The sequence below is a fragment of the Apus apus genome, chromosome 13 (assembly GCF_020740795.1).
Source record: "Apus apus isolate bApuApu2 chromosome 13, bApuApu2.pri.cur, whole genome shotgun sequence".
Lineage (NCBI taxonomy): Eukaryota > Metazoa > Chordata > Aves > Apodiformes > Apodidae > Apus > Apus apus.
Window position 1 is genome coordinate 18,012,640 of NC_067294.1, and position 16,638 is coordinate 18,029,277.

Here is a 16,638-nt window from a genome sequence, read left to right on the forward strand (position 1 = left end):
ACATCTCTCCAATCGGGTGGGCCGCATGGTTTGAGGAACACTCAATCAAGACACATCACATGTTCCAGAGGGCATAACCAACATGCAGCTGCAAAATCCAGTTGTTTGTATCAGCTCAAAGACACCACTGTGCACATGAGGAATTTGGGAGATAACTGACCCTGAAGCCATTGAGACAATGTTTATGTCTGCACCAAACAGTCCCCATAGTCACCACAACATCTTGGTCTAAAGCTGTGAACACAAACCTATTGAAACCTTTTTTTTCAAATACCGCTTCTTTCGGTCATCCAGGTAAGTTTGTTCTCAGAACATAGAAGTTCCCGTGAGCCTCGGATACTTCAATTACTAATGGGCTATTTCGAAAATCGGAAAGAGGAGCTGTTTGCAACGTGTGAGCTGCTTTTCCCAGGCCACTCAGGACTTCCAGGGGAAAAAAAAAACAACAAAAGTCAACCAACACAAAACCACAAGAACCAAATGTGGGCTGTTCTTCAAAAGAAGAAAAGGCAGAATGTCAGCCCCACAGAAGGCAGTTTGCCCGTGACACAAACACAGCGACGTGCACTTTGGATCCGTAAACAGGAAACTTCAGGTGTGGGCTGGTCTGACAATGGAAAGAGTAAAACTCTTTTGCTTGAGGAAAAGTAGCTCAGTTCCTGATGCTCCTCAGGGCCTGTTTGCACAGTGACACCAGCTCTCAGCAACGCTCAAAGGCAAGAGCAGAAATCAAGACCTTGTAGAAACCGACAGACCTTAGCTGGTCACCACGGGGAGAAGGGGGCACACGGTGACCCAATGAATTTCCTGTTTGATGTGCTCTAGGTGACCCTGCTCTGGCAGGGGGGTTGGACTAGATGATCTTTCGAGGTCCCTTCCAACCCCTAGGATTCTGTGATTCTGTGAATTCTTTCAAGCTCTACACAGACCACGGGGTTGGGAACTACAGGTACTGCAGATTTTCTCAATGCTCCTCTTGCTCCAAACAAGAAACAGCTCCATGGATGACCAATGCTTGTTCACAGGGTCTTGCTGATAACTCAGCTCCCAGTTATGTCCTCATGCTGCTCCCTCAAAACATAATCCCTCAAAAACACCCCTCGCGTATTCACTCCCGTTTGGCAGAAGAGAACACAAAGTTCCAGTGGGAACAGGTTTCTCAAGGCCAGCAGGGTCTTTCCAGCCGCAGTGAGACTCTGGATGTGCTCACCGACTGAGAAAACAACTTCTCTAACCACTGTCACTGTTAAGGTAACACTGCCCTGACAGTTTGTTTTGATTGTAAACGGTAAAATATCGAGTTTAAAAATGTAGCATGTAAAATTAAGCGCTGCTGCACGAGAGTCAACAATATGAAACAAGCTGTAATGTGACACAGAATCACAGAATCATGGAACTATTCAGGTTGGAAAAGCTCCTTGGGTCACCAAGTCCAACCATCATCCCTACTCTACAAAGTTCTCCCCTAAACTACGTCCACCAACACCACATCCAAACGACCCTTCAACACATCCAGGGATGGTGACTCCACCACCTCCCTGGGCAGCCTGTTCCAGTGTCTGACCACTCGTGCTGTGAAAAAATTGTTCCTACTCTCCAGTCTAATCCTCCCCTGTTGCAGCTTGAAGCCCTTCCCTCTTCTTCTGTCACTGATTACCTGTGAGAAGAGACCAGCACCAACCTCTCTACAATGACCTTTCAGGCAGTTGTAGAGACTGATGAGGTCTCCCCTCAGCTTCCTCTTCCTCAAACTAAACATTCCCAGCTCCCTCAAGCGTTCTTCGTTGGATTTATTCTCCAGCCCTTCACCAGCTTCCTTGCCCTCCTCTGTCCTCGCTCCAGCACCTCGACATCTCTCTTGAACTAAGGTGCCCAAAACTGGACACACCAGGGCTGAGCACAAGGGGACCATCACCTCTCTGCTTCTGCTGGTCACATTATTTCTAATCCAAGCCAGGATGCCATTGGCTTTCTTGGCCACCTGGGCACAGTGCTGGCTCATGTTCAGCTGCTGGTCAATGAGAACCCCAGGTCCTTTCCTACCAGACACTTTCTAGCCACACTTCCCCAAGCCTGGAGCGTTGCCTGGGGTTGCTGTGGCCCAAGAGCAGGACCTGGCAGTTGGCCTTGTTGAAGCCCAGACCATTAACATTAGCCCAACAATCCAATCTATCCAAGTCTCTCTGTAGAGCCTCCCTATCCTCATGCAGATCAACACCCAGCTTGGTGTCATCTGCAAACTCACTGACAATACACTTGATGTCCTTATCAAGATCATCAATCAAGATGTTAAACAGAAACAGTCCCAACACTGAGCCCTGAGGAACACCACTTGTGACCAGCTCCAGCTGGATTGGACTCCATTGAGCACCATAAAAAGCACAAATTAATGACAACTTGACAGTTCCTGAAACCTCCCCTCTCCCGCATGGTTGCCACTGGTCCATCATCACTTGCATTGAAAGAAAAGCTGCTCAGACAACTTCTACTTACCATGCATAATATTTGATTTCTCAACATGTGGATGTGACAAACAAGAATGTTTCTACCAGTAACACTGTAAGGAAACATGTCTGTGAAAGTCTTTCTCTTCACAGCTGTAAATATGAAAGGCACGTTAGGACAGTCAGACAAATAGAACAGGGCTTCTGTCCTCATCAGAGGCAAAGGCCCACCTTGAGATCATTACAATGACCAAAACTGGAAGTTAAAACCTGTACAAAGAAAGGAACAGAACATACACCTTGGGTACATCATTAAGTTGTTAAGTAGGCAGCCAATACACAGTTTGCTCTTCCCAAGGCTCCCATTACGGTATTTGTCACAAGTACATAATGAAGCTTTTGGTTCAGAACTGATAAGGACACGTCAACACAGAAGAAGAACTCCCCAAGACTCCTAGCTGGAGTAACTTGTCTATCAAAATATTTTTTGAAGAAGAAATTCACATTGCATCATGCTACAGATGGGCACTGAACACGGAAAGGAGGAAAAAAATCTCTCTTGGTCCTTCAACAGCCACTCAAAAACAGCTCCACAGCTTTCACCTCCAACCCTTCACACTTTGGACTGTGTTTTATAACCCTCAGAATTTGCAAGTACACGTCATGAAGCAGATATTTTTCCAGACCAGGTGATAGGTCTTATGATGAAAGCAGAGTTGAAGTGTAGAATCCCCTCCCACAACCTGTTGCTGGCCACACTACTGCTGATGCAGCCCAGGGTACAATTGGTTTGCTGGGTTCCAAGTACACATTGCCAACTCAAGTCCCATTTGTCACCCACCAGAACCCCCAAGACCTTCTCCACAGGCCTTCTCTCAAGACGCACAATGTTTACTGAAACTGGGCATTGCAAGAACTTCCACTTGTCCTTGATGAACTTCATGAGGTTCACGTGATGTTCATGAGGATCACTTGAGTCCACTTCTCCAGGCTGTCCCTGTCCCTCCAGATGGCATCCCCTCCATCAAGCAAATCAATGTCACCACTCAACTGCAGTGACACTCAGTTCAGTGCTTTTATATCACCCCAAGGTCAATGTGTATAGCTCTGAGCTAAGACAGCACTCATCTTTCCTCCTGCTAAGATACCTTTATGATTTCCTCTCTGATGCAGCAAATTCATTATCTTCCATCTTCAGGCACGAAGGGCTCATGATGGAAAGCACAAAGCCACATTGAGTGCTGCACAGAGCCACAGAATTATTTGAGCTGAAAGGAACATACTAAGATCATCTGGTCCACCCGTCTGCCATGGGCAAGGGACATCCTTCACTAGACCAGGTTGCTCAAAGCAACATTGAACTTATTCTTGGACTTCTCCTATGATGGTGCATCCACAACTTCTCTGGGCAACTTGCTCCAGAGTCTCACCACACTTATTAGGAAAAAAAAAATTAAGTCCAGTCTCACCCTCCCCTCAAAACTCTGTCTGTCCAACTGAGCAGCCAGCATGGTTTGGGGAACCATGGAGTGGACACCCTGCATGCGTGCTCCCACTGAGCCCCCAGTCTGTTCATGGAAGCCATGGCTGGGCTGGCTGGCCACTCTGCACTTGGAGGACTGCAGCAGAGATGGGTTTGCTTCCTTTCCCTACAGCCAAGTGTGCCTGGGTGAGCACAGTGTCTAGGAAAGCCTTCCTCTCTACAGCTCTCAGCATCAAAGGTGTGCACGGGAACTGCCCCTGCACCCAGACACTGGGAACACAAGTGACCTTCCCCATTTGAGCAGACACCCCGAGGTCAGTCCCATGACAACAAGCAAGGAGAGTGTCAGGAACATAGGAAATTAATGGATATAGTGGAATAATGCTCCTCAGGCCAAACCTCCTGAACAGAATGAACTCAACCATCATGGCACTCTATTAGGCACATGGTTGTGTTGGCAGCAAGCAAGGACAGGACCATCTGGTCTTCTACAGCCCCTCAACAGAGCTCCCTTGTCTTCTCTCACCACTGTTCTCTCAAGAAACAGAGGAATTCTGAAGCACAGAAATGATAAATGGCCGAAGGAGAAGAGGAGCAGCCATTCAGCAGAAACTGAGTCATCAAACTCAAACAAATTCAAAGGAACCATTGCCTTTAGGGACAGTGAAGCTACAATCCTAACATGAGTGGCACAGGCCTTGACACCAGTAAGATTTCATTCAGAAGTATTTTGGGGCAACAGAAGTATATCAGAGGCCTGGTTTAGAACAGGAGAAGCAACGAGGAAGGAACATGAAACCTAGAGAAGTGAAGGCATCAGAGCTTGTCAGCTGTAGTAGGCACACAAGAAGGGCACCTACTGGGTAGAAAGTACACGGGAGGATCCCCTACATTCTCACCAGTCTTAATACCAACATCAGCACTTACTTCATAGGAACAAGAGCCTTCAGTATCACCTGAAGGTTGGTCAAGGCTGCAACAATCTTAATACAACCAGGATGGAACTCTACACCACAGTCTTACAAGGACATATATCTGATAAAATTGTATTTCACTTAGAAAATACTAAAAATAGCAACCCTGAAGCATGTTTGCACTTCCAGAGCCATTGCTTGCAGAATTGTTAAGAGATTGTCATCCCCTTTCATGATGTGGAGAAAAAGGGCTTGGTGTGAGTAGCTGAGGCCTTGACATTAGGAGTGATATTAAGGCACCACCCAGGCAGATGGAGCATACAACCCTCTTTTCCTGCTTCCAGGCCAGTCTCTCACTGACCTTCCACCAATTTGTCACCATGTGAAGACAACAAGCAAGAGCATTTCTTCAAGCAACATTTTCAGACACATTATCACACACACACAGGCCCAGCCTTACCACACCATGACAAGCAAGGCAAGAATGTCACCACTGCTCACAGGGAGAAGCAGGCAATACGAAAGGAAACTGCAGAACACACAGCTTAGCCTGCTGCAGTAGAGGCAAGGTGATGTCCAAAACTAGGGCACATTCAGAATCAGCCTTCTGAGCATACCCCAGATGTTCAGGAGACTCAAGCAGAGTGGTTATCCAACAGAGAATGGGTCATCAAAGTCAGGGTTTATGGGGAATCTCTGGCTTACTTCTTTGCACTGTTCTACAGACCCAACTTCTGCTGAGGTCATGTTTCCATCTATTTGCCTTGGTAGGAACAGAACACAAAGATACCATCACATCTTCTGCCTTTCACACCTGCTGCAGCATCAGCAAGAGGCACTAACACACAACACGTTGCCTAACAAAACTCTGCTGATCATTACAAGTGAACCCACAGACACAGTAGAGCAGGAAAAGATAAACAAAACTTAAAGCAGACAAGTAAGGCAAAGGAAGCAGTAGAAGATAAAAGTGTTCTCAGAGAAACTCACCTGGAAGTCTTCTTGGTCTTCACATCAGGCACTCAAATTCATCCCCAGAGCACCCACAATTTTACTCGGGACTACAAGTAAAGGGGATCATTCTAGGAAAGAGTCATCAGCTCTCAGCAAGTTGTCTCCGTTCTGTGACCTTCCCATATTCCAGAGGTATGAAACTGTAAGTGTACACCTCTTATCAAGGGCCTTTTGCTCAAGCTAAGTCTTCTAAAAATTACAAAAAGGTCTCTTTTATCTTCTCCTTCTTTTTGCCTCCTACCACAATCTTCTGCCGAGAACAAGTAAGTCTCTGCTGTAGAACAATATTCCATCTCAAATGAAAAAGCACAATCCAAAAATGGGGAAAATGAACCTGGACCTCCCAGGATACAAAGGCCTGAAACAAAGTCTGATTTCAATGATGAAGAAACTCTACACTCTTCCAGGGAGACAGGTAGGACAGCTTATAATTCCTGTGAGAAACTTCCATTACCCACATCTCTCTCCCTGGAAGAGTGTAGAGCTTCTTCATCATTGAAATTAGACTTATGGAAAACTAGGATCACCACATGGATGCAGGCACAGCCACTGCTCTGCTCATCACACCCAGCTGAAGAAACGTAACATGTTCCAAAGGGCATCAGTGATACCCAGCTCAGTCCAAGACTCAGGCAGCAGTACCAGCTCAAAGACACCATCGTGCACATGGGCAATTTGGGAGCTACAGGACATTGATTCAACCATTGACTCAATGTTTCTGACTAAGCCAAAGAACCCCCATCCACAGGAAGAGCTGCATCCAGCTTGGCAGGGCATAACATGAGTAACTTCCTCACATGTACATCAAGTAACAGGCCCAAAACCCAGAAATTCCTGGCTAAAATAACCTCCCATTCCCTACATTCCCACAAGTCTACAGACATAGTAGAGCAGGGAAAGAAAAACAAAACATAAATCAGACAGGCATGGCAAGGAAGCAGTTGAAGACAAAGTGTTCACAGAGAAACTCACTAGGAAGTCTTCTTGGTCTTCACTACGGGTAGTGAATTTCATCCCTGAGAGAACCTGGAAGTCATTATCTTAAGATGCAAGTGCCACCCACCACCCTACTCTGGACTAAAAAATACGAAGGTTGATTTTATGAAAGCGTCTTCAGCTCTCAGCAAGTTGTCTCTCCTGTGTGGCCTGCTCATCTCCCATAAATACGAAGCCATAAGTTCAAGAACCTCACCATGGGCCTCTTCGTCAATCTAAGTCTTCTGAGAAATTACAAGTTCACTTTCAGGTCTGCTTCATCTTAGCTTCTACCCCAATCATCTGGTGACTGAGGTTGCAAATAAAATTCTTTGCTGTAGAACAATATTCCATCCCAAACAGAAATGTACTATCCAGAAATGGAGAAGATGAACCTTGACCTCCCAGGAAACAAAGGCCTGATACAAAATCTAATTTCAATGAAGAAGAAACTCTACACTATTCCAGGGAGACAGAGGTGAGTAATGTAAGTTTCTCACAGGAATTACAAGCTGTCCTACCCAAGCAGCATCAATCTCCATGCACACTTCCTCCACAAAGACGTTTTGGTCAGAGGACTGTGATTCCTTTTCAGGACAGGGAAACCAGGATCACAGCATGAATAGCACAGGCCTTGGCACCAGCCATGAAATCAGACCATTACTCCCAGACAAAACCATGTTCACCCACCTGTTTGCAGGGTTCTAGGCAGGCCCCTCACCCTCCTTGCTCTGCATTCACTGCTTTCAGTTGAACCATGGACAATATCCAACTGTTGGTTATTTGTCAGCCCCAGGCAAAAGAGCATTTCATTCAGGGACCCACCAGGGAAGCATAAGTTCATCAAAGTCTTTCCCTTGGCAGCTGAACACCTTGGAGCTATGGATGGAAACTGCTCCCCCAGCCTGATAATTACAGGAGATCTTTTAGTGCTTTCAGCTTTGCCAGGCACAATGAGGCCCAGCTCAGCTCCTTCACAAAAACAAGGCCAGAACGGGAATCCCAGGGAAGTGTATGAACCAGAGCTTCCCCTTTCAGTTTGTGTCAGTTGCAGTAGGTACACAACAAAGGGAACAAGTCCACAGGAGGCTCACACACAACCTCACACCACAGACAATGTGCCACAAAGCAATTGATCTGGACAATAAAAAGAGGACAAAATGCATGGAACCCCAGCTGTGGGCCTTATCTGAAAACCAGGACACACTGAACCTTTACAGATTCCTTGCAGGCTTTTCAAATTCTACCACAGCAAACTTTTCCACCTGCCCTGCCTCTGTAAAGACACATCTCTTCACCCTGCCCAAATATTACCCAACAGGAAACCTCCCTCCACACACAGGCACCACTGAATGAAGTGTTGTGAACACAAGACTTCTCAGACCTCAAGCACTGCAACAGAGGTGGGTGCAAAGAGAGTTTTCTGCTCCTCCCATTAATTCTGAAGAAACACCAAAGGTTCTAACAACCATCATTCAAGTCCCACTCATTGCTCAAAGGCAACATCAGCTTTCTTCAGCAAAAGAACAACTTGGATTTACATCTAGGCCTAACACCCACCATTCACATACCTCCCAACTCAACAGGAACATAAAGTGACCAACCCACAACGTGGCCAGTTGCAGCCCAAACAAGGTGATATGCCACAATTAGAGAACTTTAGGCTGCTTTGGCCTAGTCCAGCAATGATCCCTGGGATTGAACAAAACACAGGTCATGTCTCCACTGGTATCTCCTCACACACAGCACGCGGAAATCCTTCACATATTGTGTGGGGGTGAATGATCTTCATAACACACAGATGCCATCAACAGAAACTGCACAGACAACCTCCCCTCTACCATAAAACATAAATAGCTCCTCACCACGTGAACGTGATCATAAGATTCCTTCTGCACTTAGAGAAGATAAAAAACTACAGTTATTCAACAGGTAATTAAAACACGGTTGGCTCCATTCTTAGCTCCCATTATGGCCTATGTCACAGGAACATAATTCAGCTGTTCAGAGAACATCACAATAACCTGCAAATACACACGAGGCACGTCCCAGTGATGCAAACACAGCACAAGAAAGTGACTTAGGAAAACGTACTTGGAAAGATGAAACTCATATTGCAAGAAACTAGAGCTGAACTAGAGCTGACCAGGAAACTGAGCAATACATATCAGTTTTGTAAGCCATATATTTCGAGTTCAGCTGCACCCCTTCAAAACTTCCATCCTGTTCTTTGACCCTCATAATGTGCAAGAACATTTTATAAGGTTTCCCAGAACCTTACCGGCCCGCCCCGAGGAAAAGGCAGCGGGAAAACAGCACAAAGACCGTGAGGGAAGGGAAGGCAGGAGGGGGCGGGCAGAGGCACTCACCGGGGGGGCAGCAGCAGCGGCGGGGTCGGCGCCGGCAGGGTCCTCCCCGAGCAGCGGCGCGGGCTCGGCGGGCGGCGGGCGGGCCGGGAGGGTGTCGCAGCAGCTGCCGCCCGACAAGCCGAGCTGGCTCTTGCGCGAGTCGGCGGTGAGCGACACCTCGTGCGAGTAGGAGTGCAGGAAGGCGCGGACGCCGTCGATGCCCACGAAGTGCGAGGCCGGCACGCCGCGCAAGGCGCCGCTGCCCGCCGCCAGCAGCTGCGAGCGCCGCCAGCGCCGCAGGCGCAGCGCCAGCAGCAGCAGCAGGAAGGCGAGGAAGAGGCACGACACGGCCGCCACGGCCACCACCAGCCACCGCGTCAGCCTGCCGGCCGGCTCGCCCGGCGCCGCCGCTGCCGCGCTGCCCAGCTCCGACAGCAGCTCGGCCACGCTCTCGGCCAGCACCACCGTCAGCGTGGCCGTGGCCGACAGCGCCGGCCGCCCGTGGTCCTTCACCACCACCACCAGGCTCTGCCGCGCCGCGTCGCGGGCCAGCGGGAAGCGCGCCGTGCGCACCTCGCCGCTGTGCAGCCCCACGCGGAACAGCCCCGGCTCCGTCGCCTTGGCCAGCTCGTACGACAGCCACGCGTTCTGCCCCGCGTCCGCGTCCACCGCCACCACCTTGGCCACCAGCGCCCCGGGCTCCGCCGACCGCGGCGCCAGCTCCACGCCCGCCCACCCCGACCCCGACGCCGCCGCCGCCGCCGGCGGGTACAGCACCTGCGGCGCGTTGTCGTTCTCGTCCACGATCTCCAGCCGCACCGACACGTTGCTGCTCAGCGCCGGCGCGCCGCCGTCCTCCGCCACCACCCACAGCCCCACCTCGCGCACCTCCTCGTAGTCGAAGGAGCGCAGCGCGTACAGCGCGCCCGTCTCCGCCTGCACCGACACGTACGACGACAGCGGCGAGCCCCGCACACGCCCCTCCCGCAGCCGGTAGCGCACGCGCGCGTTCTGCCCCCAGTCCGCGTCCGCCGCCCGCACCCGCAGCACCAGCGCGCCCGCCGCGTTGTTCTCGGCCAGCCGCGCGCTGTACCGCGCCTCCGCGAACACCGGCGCGTTGTCGTTCACGTCCAGCACCCGCAGCGCCAGCACCGCGCTGCTCCGCAGCGACGGCGACCCGCCGTCCGCCGCCCGCACCGTCACGTTGTACTGCGGCACCTCCTCGCGGTCCAGCTCCCGCGTCGTCACCACGCGGTAGTAATTCTCAAGCGACTTCTCCAGCCGGAACGGGACGCCGGCGGCCAGCGAGCAGCGCACCTCGCCGTTGGCGCCCGAGTCCCGGTCCTGCACGTGCAGCAGGGCCACCACGGTCCCCGACGGGGCGTCCTCCGAGATCTCGCTCAGCGCCGAACGGACCGAAATCTGGGGCGCGTTGTCGTTGACGTCTGTCACGGTGATGGAGATTTTCGCGGTGTCAAAGAGGTCCCCGCCGTCACGTGCCTGCACTTCCAGTTCGTAGGAGTCTGCTTCCTCAAAGTCCAGGCTCCGCACCAAAATGATCACTCCCGTCTCGGAGTCTAACTGGAAAATCTGCGAGGCTTTCTCTGTGATTTTCTTGAACGAGTATTTGACGTGGCCGTTCGTGCCGGCGTCGGCGTCGGTGGCCGTGAGGGTGAGGAGGGTGGAGCCCACGGGCACGTCCTCCGCCACGCGCACCGTGTACTCCGCCGCGCTGAACACGGGCGCGTTGTCGTTCGCGTCCAGCACCGCCACGCGGATCCGCGCCGTGCCCGTCCGCGCCGGCTCGGCGCCGTCGCTCGCCCTCAACACCAGCTCGTGAAACGCCGCCTCCTCCCGGTCCAGCGCCTTCGCCAGCACCAGCTCGGGACGCTGATCCCCGCCGGGGCCCGCCTGCACGGCCAGCGAGAAGTGCTCGTCGCCGCTCAGCTCGTAGCTCTGCAGAGAATTACGTCCCACGTCCGGGTCGTCAGCCTCCGCCAGGGGAAAACGCCACCCCGGACTTGTAGTCTCGCTCATTCTCAGTTCCGTTTCTGCCTCCCGGAAGCTGGGCGCGTTGTCGTTAATGTCTGTGACCTCAACTTCGATTCCATAAACCTTCATGTCCCCCTCCGCTATCAGCTCACACCGCAGCACGCATTGCTGCGCACTCTCGCACAGCTGCTCCCGGTCTATCCTCTCCGCCGTCACCAAATGTCCCGAGTTCCCGTGCAGAGCGAAATACTGCGTCCTACCTTCGGAGACAAGGCGCACGCCGCGGTCGCGGAGCGCCGGCAGGTCCAGCGCCAGGTCCTTGGCCACGTCGCCCACGAACGAGCCCTTGGGCATCTCCTCGGCAACCGAGTAGCGCAGCTGCCCCCACGCCGCCTCCCACGCCGCCACCAGCACGCCCCACAGCAGGGCTCGCTCCCGCCGGCCCCAGCGCCTCCCCGCCATTGCCCGCAGCTCCGCCGCCCACACCGCCAAGCCTGCTCCCGACACCGCTCCGCTCCCGCCTGGACGCTCCCGCCGGCCCCTCCGCCTCGCCGCACCACGGCTCCGCACCGGGGGACGCTCGCACACCGCCCGGCCGCCGAGCCAGCCAGCGAGCGAGCGAGCGAGCCGGGACGCAGCGGGCGGGGCTGCCTGCAGCGCTCCGGCCTTCCTCTCGCTCCTCCTCGGTCAGCAGCGGCGCCCGCAGCCTCCTCCCGGCACTGCAGCCACCGAGCGCTGCCCAGCGCTGCCCGCCCCAGCGCTCCCCGGCAGCTCGGCCACACACATCCCACCGCTCGGGGAAAACCACTCGCAATGCTGAGACATATGCGTGCACGAAAATACGACGTTTCAGATAATATTCACTTTTTCCCTTACTCCAAAAGCAATCCGCATAAAAACTACACAGCTTTTGTACCACTTGCGCTTGAGTTAATTTTCTCTCCCTTTCTGCAGATCAAAGGCGCCTCATGCAGACACAGTCATTCGCAACATCCCGACAGCAAAGAAGATCCTTCCTCAAATAGAGGCAGGTGATCTCCTGCACTGGTTTTCTCTCCGCCGTGCTGTTACTAACGATGCCTGTAAAGTGGATCTAAAACCTCTGCTACACGAATAAAAGGACGTGTTAATGGCAATATATAGGTGAAGTTAAATACTGTTTCTCGTTTTCTTGTAAAGGATATTCCGAGTCTTTTACCATTAGTTCAAAACCATCCCAACCAGAAATTCCATAGCAATCATGTCTGAATTCCTAGTACACAGATATCAAAAGAAATTAAACGTGAATATAAATTAAAACATGGTTCTGACATAAAAATAAGATTTTCAGACACGCACCCGCGGAAGCCAGAGGTATCAAGTTCAGAATGGCAAGAGACAGGAGCTCTGCTTTAAACATCTCATAGAGAACAAGGTGTAAATTATCTTTTACATCGCGAGTGATTGAGATCAGACATTTAAAGGAGCATTAGTCCCACCCGGCTGGAATCATATGCTTGCCTCTCCGCAAACTGCTGGGAAAGTGGCTTTGAGAATGAAGCAAGAAGAGCAATAGGTACGCCTGCTTTCCTTATATTCCTCTTTTCTCAACAGTATTTTGAACTGGGGAAGAGCAATTGAATGTTTCAGGGAAATACTGAGATAATGCCTAAATCATTCAAGTGCTGCAACACTTCAACATGCAGCTCATACTGAGAAAGGAAGAGCAATGGAGCGGCAGTTGCCCTTTCAAATAGTCCACATTAATGTTGCTTTTCTAGAATTTCTACGCATTTGCACTTAACTAATTCGACAGGTTGAATGACTAGGAAGGGCCTCTTCTGTCAGATATCAAGATGTAAAGGACTATAACTTGTTTCATAATGATTCAGCTAAATCCTTTAATCTTCATCTTGGTAGGAAACCTTTTCAACACAGTGAAGAGAAGAGATTCCAGCTGCACCTCCTGCTGCAGGCGGCCCGTTTGTAAATGTGCAAATGGCCTTTATTCAAGAGTCTAATGGCTGTCATTTGCATATCTGTGTCCTCAGAATGGTTAGAGATCCTAGTGGTAGCTCAGGCACCAATAACTGTTGCAAAAAGGGGCTTAAAAAAAAAAAAAAAAAAAAAAAAGACCTCAGTTCAGTATTTCCCTTTCAATGCCATCAACCTGGTCCAAGCACAGAGTTTGTTCAGGGTTTTTTGTTTGTTTTTGAGACCCCATTCTACATCCTCATCCGTTCATAAAAGGCTGACGAGGAACTGCTCACAAATAAGGGAACTGAGGGAAGTGACACACAGGACAAAGAAGAGAGAAATAACTGCACAATGCACTCGGAAATACCTTACCTGCATAAAACTGACTCAAGGGTCAATTCCATCTCTTCAACTACATCGCACAGAATCAGCAGAGCGCGTGCTACACAGTGAGTTCACAATTGCTTGAGATACAAACCTGTCAGCTCAACTTGAACCTGTCAACACCGATAAACTGGAAGTGCCCCAGAGAATTGCCTGCTGTAAGGGAAAAACAGTCACCCCGTTCTTTCACTCACTCCCGGAGACACGCACCAGCGCTCCCCAGCCACCCCACCCGCGGAACACACAACCCAGGGGGCCAGAAGGAGAAGAGCGAGAGCGCGCGGGCTCACAGACCTGCGGTGCGTCGGGGCGGGCGGGCGGCTCTCCCGGTCCGGCGCTGCTGCTCGGGCTCCGCTCCCCGCACGCCTCCCCGCCGAGCAGCTCCTCCGCGGCCAGGCTGGGCAGCGGCGGCGGCTGCAGCCAAGCGGCCTCGGGCAGGCCGCGGCCCGGCGCCACGCACACGTTGTAGGAGTAGGGCAAGGTGCCCTCGCAGAAGTCGGCCGGGAAGGCGGCGCCGGCCACCGAGAAGCGCTGCGCGCCCAGGCAGCGCAGCACGGCGGGCGGCCCGGCCCGGCGCAGCCGCGCCAGCACGGCCAGCGCCACGCTCAGCACGAAGAGCGCGGACAGCAGCGCCAGCGCCAGCACCAGGTAGAACTGCAGCTCCGCCGGCGACTCGGCGCCCGCCGCCCGCTCGCTCAGCTCCGGCAGCGCCTCCTGCAAGCTCTCGGCCAGCACCACGTGCAGCGTGGCCGTGGCCGACAGCGCCGGCTGCCCGTGGTCCTTCACCACGGCCACCAGCCGCTGCTTGGCCGCGTCCCGCTCCGACACGGCCCGCGCCGTGCGCACCTCGCCGCTGTGCAGCCCCACGCGGAACAGCGCCGGCTCCGCCGCCGCCACCAGCTCGTACGACAGCCACGCGTTGCGCCCCGCGTCCGCGTCCACCGCCACCACCTTGGCCACCAGGTAGCCGGCCTCGGCCGAGCGCGGCACCACCTCGAACGGCGCCGCCGCCGCCGCCGCCCCGCCCGCCTCCCCCGGGCCCGCCGCCGGCCACAGCACCCGCGGCGCGTTGTCGTTGCGGTCCAGCACGAAGACGCGCACCGTGGCCGTCGAGCTCCGCGCCGGCGCCCCGCCGTCCTGCGCCCGCACCGCCACCGCGAACTCGCGGCACTGCTCGTAGTCGAACGAGCGCTGCGCGTACACCGCGCCGCTCCGCGCCTCCACCGACACGTAGGGCGCCGCGCCCGCGCTGCCGCCCGCCAGCCAGTAGCTCACGCGCCCGTTGGCGCCCGCGTCCGCGTCCCGCGCGCGCACGCGCAGCACCGCCGCGCCCGCCGCGTTGTTCTCCGCCACGTAGGCGCTGTAGGCCGCCTCCTCGAACACCGGCGCGTTGTCGTTCACGTCCGATACCTCCAGCACCAGCGCCGCGCGGCTCCACAGCGACGGGCTGCCCCGGTCCCTGGCAGTGATGGTGATGTTGTAAGCAGAGACCTGTTCTCTGTCCAGGCCACTGGCTATTATTAGTTTATAGGTGTTGGCTGATGACGATTCTAGTCTGAAAGGCAAATCCCCGTCGATGTTGCAGCTCACTTTTCCATTATCCCCCGAGTCTCTGTCACGGACATTGATCACTGCTATAACTGTGCTCGGTTCTGAATCTTCGGGTACCGGGTTCAAGATTGGAAGGACAGTAATAGTTGGCGCATTGTCATTGATGTCTATAATATCTATGTGCACTTTGGCGTGCGCACTCAACCCACCCCCGTCCTTGCCCTCAACAGTCGCATCATAGTATTTCTCCTCCTCATGATCTAAGGGACCTGTAACCCTCACGTCCCCTGTCCTGGAGTCCAAACTGAAGACCTGGAGAGCATTCTTAGAGATGTCATTGAAAGAGTAGGTAATTTCTGCATTTGTACCTTCGTCACTGTCAGTAGCTTTCACCTGAAAGGCTAAGGAGCCCTCTGGCAGGTTTTCCAGCAGCTGAAACATGTAGATTTCTTTGGTGAATACCGGGGGGTTGTCATTTGCGTCGGTCACGTTAATCTTAAGCTGAGTGGTCCCTGATCGTACTGGATCCCCGCCATCCACTGCCGTCAGTATTAAATGGTGATTTCTCTGTTTTTCTCGATCTAAGCTTTTCTCCAGTACCAGTTCAGCTTGTTTCGTCCCATCAGGACTCTCCCTCACTACAAGGGAGAAGTGCGGGTGTGGGGTAAGTTGGTAGTTTTGTAATGAGTTCGCTCCAATGTCGGGGTCTCTTCCACTGCCCAGTGGGAATCTGGCCCCAGGGGGTGTGGACTCGATCATTTCTATGGCAACAAATTCTCTGTCAAACCGCGGCGCATTGTCGTTGATATCCTGGACAGTAACGCTCACATGAAATATATTGAAAGGGTTTTCCACGAATGCCTCCAAACTGAGGACACATGGGGACACGGCCCCGCAGATGCTCTCTCGGTCTATCCTCTCGTTTACCCGCAGATTTCCATTATCTTCCCCGAGAGTGAAGTACTGCTTTTCATCGCTAGAGACTATCCGCAGCTTGCGTGCCGGCAGCTCCGCCGGGCTCAGCCCCAGGTCCCGCGCCAGCGGCCCCACCAGCGAGCCTCTGCCCAGCTCCTCGGGGATGGCGTAGCGGATCCGCTCCGGCGCCGCCCGGCAGCACAAGCCCAGCAGCAGCACAGCCAACAGCGCGACCCGCCCGGCGGCTGCTCGGCCCTGCGCTGCCGCTCGGACGTCCATTCTCTGCTTTGCTGAAGCGGATTCTGCAGGCGGCTTTCAATTAGGTTTTGCGAGCAGGTGAATCAGCACCTGAAATAAATAAATATACGAAATCCCTTCTTCTGGTCGGAGGATGAGGTTGAGTCAGGCAATTCCTGCTTTTCTCTCTCCTCTGCTCCGTGAGGAGGGGGATTGCGCGGGCGCCGGGGAGGAGCCGGTGGCTGAGCCGCTTCTCCATCTTGGCCAACAGTGACACCCTGAGTCCATGTCTTAGAACCGCAGCGTCCGAGGGGAAGGGAACAGCCCGAAGGTCCTGCTATGCGCGTCCTTAAAAGAGACCGCAGTCGAACGTCCTGATACGTGCGTCCTTAATCCGCACCCACACTCGGCTCGGAAAGTACAGA

The 16,638-nt window shown here is 53.2% G+C and overlaps 2 protein-coding genes across 2 annotated transcripts; both read right to left on the reverse strand.

Annotated features, from left to right (window-relative positions):
* Positions 1-8,806: 8,806 nt before the first annotated feature.
* LOC127390252 (protocadherin gamma-A10-like) lies at positions 8,807-11,632 on the reverse strand. Its single transcript, XM_051631567.1, has 2 exons — positions 9,200-11,632; positions 8,807-8,854 (listed from the first exon to the last, which is right to left on the reverse strand). The coding sequence occupies exons 1-2, from the start codon at positions 11,630-11,632 to the stop codon at positions 8,807-8,809; spliced, it is 2,481 nt and encodes an 826-aa protein (XP_051487527.1).
* Positions 11,633-13,696: 2,064 nt separating this feature from the next.
* Positions 13,697-16,255, reverse strand: LOC127390253 (protocadherin gamma-B5-like). The gene is made up of 2 exons (XM_051631568.1): positions 14,570-16,255; positions 13,697-14,461 (listed from the first exon to the last, which is right to left on the reverse strand). Exons 1-2 carry the CDS (start codon positions 16,253-16,255, stop codon positions 13,697-13,699), a joined length of 2,451 nt encoding a protein of 816 aa, XP_051487528.1.
* Between the last annotated feature and the right edge of the window lie 383 nt (positions 16,256-16,638).

Bases quoted from the DNA above. Each gene is read 5' to 3' on its own strand.
- LOC127390253 (XM_051631568.1), bottom strand. From the start codon at position 16,255: ATGGACGTCCGAGCGGCAGCGCAGGGCCGAGCAGCCGCCGGGCGGGTC. The intron at 14,462-14,569 runs GTGCTGTGGCCG...CTGGTGGCCAAG, and splicing joins GCAACGACAACGCGCCGCGG to GTGGTGGCGGTGGACGCGGA.
- LOC127390252 (XM_051631567.1), bottom strand. From the start codon at position 11,632: ATGGCGGGGAGGCGCTGGGGCCGGCGGGAGCGAGCCCTGCTGTGGGGC. The intron at 8,855-9,199 runs GTGAGTGCCTCT...GTGTATTTGCAG, and splicing joins CCGCTGCTGCTGCCCCCCCG to GTTATTGTGATGTTCTCTGA.